This window comes from Mytilus californianus, unplaced genomic scaffold (genome assembly GCF_021869535.1).
Source record: "Mytilus californianus isolate M0D057914Y unplaced genomic scaffold, xbMytCali1.0.p SCAF_1, whole genome shotgun sequence".
Lineage (NCBI taxonomy): Eukaryota > Metazoa > Mollusca > Bivalvia > Mytilida > Mytilidae > Mytilus > Mytilus californianus.
In genome coordinates this window covers 41,811,813-41,820,252 of record NW_026262581.1, presented here as the reverse complement: position 1 = coordinate 41,820,252, position 8,440 = coordinate 41,811,813, and the positions used below count along the sequence as shown (strand labels likewise).

The 8,440-nt window shown below is 31.1% G+C and overlaps 1 protein-coding gene across 4 annotated transcripts in view; it reads right to left on the bottom strand.

Moving 5' to 3' along the window:
- Positions 1-452: 452 nt before the first annotated feature.
- The window catches only part of LOC127701676 (histone deacetylase 6-like), a 178,548-nt gene continuing 170,560 nt past the window's right edge, over positions 453-8,440 (bottom strand). For all 4 annotated transcript variants that reach the window (XM_052205676.1, XM_052205685.1, XM_052205693.1 and 1 more), the window contains 3 exons: positions 7,287-7,412; positions 4,034-4,116; positions 453-811 (listed from right to left, as the gene is read on the bottom strand). In XM_052205676.1, the coding sequence (XP_052061636.1) occupies positions 805-811; positions 4,034-4,116; positions 7,287-7,412 (216 nt within the window). In that variant the 3' untranslated portion in view covers positions 453-804. The remainder of the gene's footprint in view (positions 812-4,033; positions 4,117-7,286; positions 7,413-8,440) is intronic.

The window sequence follows — 8,440 nt, the reverse complement described above, 5'->3', positions numbered from 1 at the left end:
ACTCAGTACCATTCTCAGACAGGTTCTGTCTCATTATTGCATATCTCGTCTTGAACAAGCATGAAATATTTGCCACTGGACGTTAAGCAACCAACAACATTATTGCAAATAATAAATAACTGACTATCTGGACAATTTGCTTTTCTGTCATATGGTTTTGAAATTCTTAATTTTATTGTCGTTTTTGACCACTTTTAGTATTTACATCAATTTAAACAGTATCAAAGTTACATTAAATAGCATTTTTAGATTGCAAATTTCAGTTAAGAGAACATGGTTATGTGACTGCCTCTTGTTAGGAACCATGTAAGTGTTTTTTTTTGGGGGAAGGGGGTTTCGGCTACTGTTTCATTACCATATACCCCCACTTCTCCATTCATTCACTCTCATGTAACTATAGTTAAAACATTTTTGCCAAATTTGTAATATTGAAGGTCCATAATAAACATTCCTTCAATATTTATATCCTGTATTGTAAAATAATTATACTTATATACAAAGATAAAGTTAACTTATGGTATTTTCCCTATTGTTCTTAAACAAATAAAATCTTTACACATTTTTCCAATGTTCAGGAGAGGCTAATGTTCCCCCTTTATATCCTCATATTTCTTTTTTAAAATAATTTTTTTTCTAATAACATTCACAGTATATCATATAAAATAATTTATCACTGTTTACATATGTTAATATCACAATAAAAAAGGAATTCTGGTTACATTTCACAAAGTGGCATCATTTCATGTGTGGCAACCATCTTTGATTATTCAAGTTCCAGTTAATTGACTGAATTTCCTACCATTTTCAGAAACTGCAAAAAAATGTATTTGTCTTAATTCTAAAGGCAAATAAACACGGAATATACATTTCATGGACAACTAATTGTATATGTATAGAATAAGATTTGTTTTGTTGATTTATATGCATGGTCTTTTGATTGAGTTAAGCCATTTCAATTGATATTCTATAGTGTGTCTTTCTATGTTGTGATGTTACACTATTGTTTCAGGTAGGGTGATGGTTGGCGCCTATTGAAACGTTTAAACCCGCTGCATTTGTTTGCACCTGTTCTAAGTCAGGAACCTGATGTTCAGTGGTTGTTGTTTGTTGATGTGGTTCATATGTGTTTCTTGTCTCTCTTTTTTATACAGATTACACCGTTGGTTTTCCTGTTTGAATGGTTTTACACTAGTCATTTTTGGGGCCCTTTATAGCTTGCTGTTCGGTGTGAGCCAAGGCTCCGTGTTGAAGGCCGTACTTTGACCTATAAGGGTTTACTTTTACAAGTTGTGTCTTGGATGGAGAGTTGTCTCATTGGCACTCATACCACATCTTTTTATATCTATGGCAATTTTTTCCAGCATCAAATAATATCTCAGAACAGAGTCATTTTGAATCAACTGCCACAGATTGCCTAATATCAATGATAACATGGACCAAATATCTGCTTTATTATACATAGTTAATTCGAACAGAGATCATGAACTAGAGGCTCTAAGGAGCTTGTGTCGCTCACCTTGGTCTATGTGCATTTTAAATAAAGGACACTCTCCAACATTGTAGACGAGAATAGAATTCATGACAAAAATCTCTGTTTTGTTGATCTTGTTTTGCTGATCATTTAGTCTGTTTAGTTTCTCTCTATCTTCTTTAGTTTTTGCTCAAAACACAAAAGAGGGTAAAAAAGAATCCTCATTTAAGGGCAATCACTCCTATGAAGAGTGACAGTCTAAATTAATATCAGCAAAATTTGACTTGTTAGTAGCTCTTGCTTTGCTTAACATTTTTGTGATTTTAAGTGTCTATTTATCTATTATAATTTTCATATAAGGCATACCTGTCAACCTATGAAAATGAAAATGCAGGTCATGACCTGCATTGAAGAATAAAATCTCAGGTCATAACGTGTACAAACTTTTTTCCAGCTGAAATTAAGTATTTAGGGGACATTTTTTATATTTGTTTTTATATTTTAAAACAAAGAATTTCCAAAACATGTTCCAATGGTTAAGTATTAACTGAAAATAATTTTAAACTATTATTGTTGTAATGCACTTATGATTTTGATAGATTAATGTTTCAAAAAATACTTTAACAATTCAAGCCAAGCCATAATCCCTTCTATAATTATTATAATCAATTCATTCAGTGTGCATCTATCTGTACAGCTTTATACATTATCCCAAAACTGATTGATGTTAGAGTATAATAAAAAAAAAAGTTAAACATTTAAAGGAAGTAGAGATGAAAAAAATAATTTTCAACTATTTATTTTCTAATTGTACTAAGGTAGAAAAATAATGAAAAGTAATATTTTAATATGCATTTGCATTCAATTTGTTTTAGATTTAATCTTTTTTACAAAAATAAACATAAATTTAAGGAGTATATTTTGAAAGGGGACAAAAAAGGGGAAGTTACTCAAATTTTTTGTGAAACAACTTTGAAATACACAAATTATTTATGACCTAAAGCTAAGGTAATTGGTGTTCATAAACAGTGTGTTTGACATCAAAGCTGTCAAGTAAAGCCATGCACTGAAATGGATCACTTAATTTGAGTTTGCACAGCTAGTTGAACTTCTTGTCCAGGAAGAATTACAAATTTGCCGGTATTTCAAAGGAAAATCGCTTATGAAATCAGTCTGAAGGATTAAGAATCTGGGTTATAACAGGTAGTTTTGGAATTCCCAGGATAATTTAGGACCGGCGGGTATCCTGGGTGACCACTCAGAGTTGTGAAAATCTCTGGTCACACCATCAGGATACGGGTCAGTTGACAGGTATATATAAGACAAAATACAAAAAAATGGTAAAAATCATCAATAAAGGGCAATAACTTCAATAAGAAGTTGTCAGACCATTTCCTCCATTAATTGTAGGTCTTGTCTTGCTGATCATTTTTGCTAAATTAAGTTTCTATCTATCTATCATACTTTTTAAGATATAAGACAAAAACACAAACAAATGGTAAAAATTGTCATCAAAGGGCTTGCTGATCATTTTTGCAATTTAAAGTTTCTCTCTGTCTATTATAGTTTTCAAGATTAGACCCAAGTAGATTATTATGTGCTTGTGACTGTAGATGCAAATGTACTGACAACTGCTTTAAAGTAGAGTATATAACCAGGAAACTATGCTATGCCTTACATGTCCAAAGAAATGAACTTTTGAAAGCTCTTCCATCTAGCAAACGAAAGGGCCATTGAATGTAGCCAACATTCACCCCAAGGGCGTAATCTTAACATTTTTGTTTATCCAAGTCCACTGTAAATATAGCGAACTTTTAACCGATTCTGAAAAGAAGTGCTCCTTTGAAGGAGGAATTCCTTATACAGATACAGATACATGTAGGTAAAATTGAAAAAAAGGGTAAAATTTGTCTTTTAAGGGCAATAACTCCTATAAAAGTCGATTTACAGTTTTGACTTACTTCGACAATTGGTAGAGCCCAACATTCTGAACACTATTGCTCTTGTCAGATTTTCCCTATTTATACCAGTTTTCAAAATGATGGAAAAAACTTTTTACCCTTATGTTCTATTTTTAGCAATGTCGGCCATCTTGGGCAGGCGGGGTCATTGGACACATTCTTTAAACTAGATACCCCAATGATGATTGTGGCCAAGTTTGGTTAAATTTGGTCAGTAGTTTCAGAGGAGAAGATTTTTGTAAAAGTTAACGGACGACAACAACGATGGACAATATATATAAGTGATGAGAAAAGCTCACTTGGCCTTTTGGCCCAGTTGAGATAAAAAGAACCTTAAAAAATAGCCAAATCCATCTAAGGTCAACTTTGACTGAGGGAGTTGAAACTTATCACATAAAAATTTATATCTGGACAATTTTAAAAAGGTTGGTTATAAATCATGTTAGTACCAAAGTTCTGACTCCAAAATTGATGATATCCTATGCTTTACAAAATAACAAACAACTCCTGCAGCCAAAATTTGACGTTTGGTGATATTCTTTTTAGTCCCCATATTATTAAATATGAATTTCAACTCAGAAAGTCAAGTCTTTATTATTACCTGCTGGTTGATGTGTTTTCTACATTTTCTGTATTTTTTCTTCTATTCACTGATTCAATTTCTGTATCTTTAATTTCATTTACCTATTAAGTAATCATATAAGTGCTGTAAGCTCTATAACAAATGACAAAAAATTGTTCATGTATAATACTTTGAAAAATTTTTAGTTTCCGTTCTGTAACTTAAGTTTGCCCCAACCAAACATTATGAAACCTATACACAATATACTTATTACCACAAAATTTTTTTTTATCTTCATTGCAATCTAAAATGCTTTTTAAAAATTATTTGTTTTCAAACATAATGCCAGTGAAACTTTTTTAACAACTTGCTGTTTGGGCAAGGGACCATGATAGTTAACTTGTCAGAAAAAGAAAACCACTTGTCCAAATTTTGTACTTTCTTAAATTCTAAGCTGCCATTAATGGACTCAAAATCATTTCATTGTGTTCCAAGTTTTCATTTCTCTGAAATATTGCTAAAAAGTTTCCCAAGCATATGCTGCCATTCCCATCACCAGTCTGTGATATATACTGATTTCGTTGTGATATGCTATAAATGATTTTGCGTAAGAATACAGAATATGGGCATAGTTTAATTTTTACCCACAAAAAAAAAACTCTACAAATAAATTAGTAACTGAACATGAGAGAGCTCATTAAATTTCTTAATATATTTTTTTAATTTCACATTTGTTTCAGATTTAAAAATCAATGATTTTTAAGTTATCATGGTTATTTACTACTTTGTACTACTATTTTATTCTGTAATTTTCCATGCCATCAACTTTCATTTTTGTACTTGCACATTGGAAAAGTACACTGCAGTTTTTACTTGCCCGAGAATGACTTTAACTTATCCCAGGCAATCAAACTACCTTTAATGTCATACCCTGAATGCTTTTCTAGTGCATTCAAGTAAAATTAAGGCAATTTTCAGTGCCAGGATCACATTATTTATTTTAGCAAAAATTTTAAAAAATGGCCCTCCACTAAGCAGTCTACACAATATTTTTAATACCACTGAAACAATCACTGTATGCTTGGTTCTCAAATTTATAAAATATATAACAATAATAAGAGTTCATATATTGTTAAAGGTCAAACTTTATGAAAAATCGTGTTTCAGATATGTAACTTTTGTATATCTTGCTTTGATAATAATTTTTTTTTTTTTGTTAACAGTTTCTGTCTATTACAGTTTTTATTGGTGATAAATGATGTTTTCAGTGTTTTAAGTATTTTCAACATTTTCCTAGATCCTGCATTGTCGATTATGGTATTTTTGCTGTTTGCAGTTTCAATCTATCTATTACAATTTTTTAAGATAAAGGGCAACTGCATTCAAACTGGTAAATAGATCTTGATTTAAAAACAATAACTCCAAAGGAATCAATTGGTAGTTTCAGTCATATAGTTAACATTTTTTTATCTTCTATGGGTAGATTTTGTGCTACATTATCTATTATAGCTTTCAAGGCAATAAAAAAATAAAAGTTAAATATCTTCATTCATAGGCAATATCTTCCTTTAAGGATGTACTTACGTGAGGTTTATGATTTTTTGTCAGATGTTCAACTTCTTGGTTTTTTCCCTAGGATACAGGGTAAAATATTTTGCCCCACATCACCCACTTTTCTTTTCATAGCTCATACAAAAGTCATTACAAAAATTTAAGCAGATTCTATATTTTTTTTCTTACGATTTGAGACCTAAAATAATACCAATGCTAAATATAAGGTAAAAGTCTGAGTCAGCCTTTTCCCGCCATTTTTTATAAATCAAATATCTCAAAAAGGAGTTCCATAACCTATTAATATTTTTAGCTTATTTTATTCCTTAACTTATGCTCGTCTGACTTAAAGTATCAATTTTAAATTCTAGATTTTTTTAATTTCACGTAAGTACATCCTTAAGTAGTCTATATGAGGAAATGCCTGTACCAAGTCAGGAATATGACAATTGTTTTCCATTCATTTAATGTGTTTGAGCTTTTGATTCAGATTTGATTTTTCCATGGAGTTCGGTATTTTTGTTATTTTACTTTTTTCTATTATGATTTACGTCATATTGGCATTTTGTATATCTTGTATTGGTACATTGTAATACTTACAGTTTCTGACTATCTAATACAGTTTTTGAGGTTTATATGTAAAGTATTGAGTAGCAAGAATGTAACTTATAATTCTAAGCACCAGAAAACAAGACGTGAGTTTCTGATGGATCAAAAAGAGCTCACACATTACAACTTATCACTGTTAAGCTGCTGCCCACATTTGAAGTAGTTCTGTTCAGGAGTAGTGGAGAAAAGTGTGATGAAACATTTTACGCTTAGCCAACATATTGAAAATTTTAAAGTATCAGCAAACAGGAAATAAGTTACTAACAGATCCTAAGAGTAATGACACTCAATTGCTGATAATGTTTACAGTTAAAAAATTCTGTCTAGTAAATGTATCATGACTGAGAATGCAGGGACAAATAATCTCCCTAGAAATGAGATGAGCCAATGATAATACAACTGCATAAAACATCATTGACATATCATTAGTGGTTTCCCTTAAACTGACCTACTGTGAGTACCAATTTTTGTTGATTGCATGGGTATACCAAATGTTAATGTTCAAAGAAGTATAAATTTTCCATGGGCTTGTATACAAACTCTTGCCAAACCACAAATTCAAATTTCCACAAAAAAAAACAACCTTTCTCCAATCCACAAGAATTGGAAACCCATGTAAATAAATGATTCCACATTTATCACAAACTAATATGTAAATTGTTCCAAAGTTTAGAAGTCACTTGACTATGAATTAGGGGGCAAAGGACAACATATTGAAAGCTTAAAGTAACGTATGGTAACAAAATAAGTAAATAATATCTTTCCAACACCATCATCATTCAAAAAAATGTTTTCTTTTATGATTTCAAAAAAAGATATATATAAAAAGTAATATAACAAAAATATATACCAAACTCTAAGGAAAATTCAAAACAGAAAGTCCTTTATCAAATAGCAAAATAAAAAGCTCAAACACATCAAGTGAGTGGAAAACAACATATTCCTGGTTTGGTACAGGCATTTCTGTATGTAGAAAATGGTGGATTAAATCTGATTTTATAGCTAGCTAAACCTCTCACTTGTATGACAGTTGCATAAAATTCCATTATATTGACAACAATGTGTGAACAAAACAAACAGACATAATAGGTAAAAATGTCAAAAATTGGGATACAACATTACTGAAACTTACCATTTGAACAGCATTTCTAACATTCTCTTTTTTCTCTGAGTATATATGAACATACAAAATTTTTTCTGTATGTTCTACACCCCTGGTTTCTAATGCTTGGCCTCTCAAGAAAAGTTTGGTCTTAGTCTGAAAAGAAAATAATTTTTTACTTACTTATAAATCAAGGTAAAAACAACTAGAACTGTTTGAAGAGCAGGACAAATACCTCCCAAATCAATTTGTAAATTTGTTTTTTTGTACGACGCCCTTGGCTATTTATATAATAGCACCATTTATTATTGGTTGGGAAAGCCTGAGTAACCAGAAAGAACCATTGAACTTTCGGCAGGAAATCTGGCAATCCTTGTTAATTAACATATGAGTCGAACACACCTCACCACAATTGATGTTCAAACTCACAACCTCAGAGTTGACAAACTAGTGATCATTGTAGATGAATTACTTTGACCACTCGGCCACAGAGGCCCCTCCTCTTTTTAGCCCTAAATATCTATTACATCTAAGGTAGCTGGGGTGTCTAAACGTTCGCAATAGATTTTCTCAAACTTCTGTAAAAGACTTCTGGGTCAATGTACTATCAAATTTTAATGTAAAAACTTGAGGTTCACAGACCTTGTTTTTTCATCAAAATACATTGAAATTAACGAAATTAAAGTTATTTAAATGGGTTATATAAGGCAAACTTAATTTTTCTTTATTGAGGAAACATTAAACGATAGAATTGGTTAAAATTCAATGAGAGAATTACTTTTGGAATGCTTGTACATGTATAATCTTATTTTGTAGACCATGTCTTTTAATTTATCCAATCAGCCATGGGGTTTCCAAGTCACTGCTGCATGTGCTTCTTGTTTACTAATTGTTTTTTGAGTGCATACTAATTATCCAATCAGATTTTACATTACATTTGAACCAAACAATCAGCTCTCATTAGCAGAGCTTTTGTTTTAGGTACACACACCCAGTTATCCTTAAAGCAACGCTTGCTTGGTGCAGACATTTAAATTGTTCTTGAAAATATATTATCCCACCGTACACTACCTAGCAGATATTTTTCACTTTATAATGTTTTCACTACATTACACACATTGCTTTGCATAAGTCATTTAAGCTTAATGCTATATTGTAAGTAGAGTAGAAATGTTTCCAAAGAC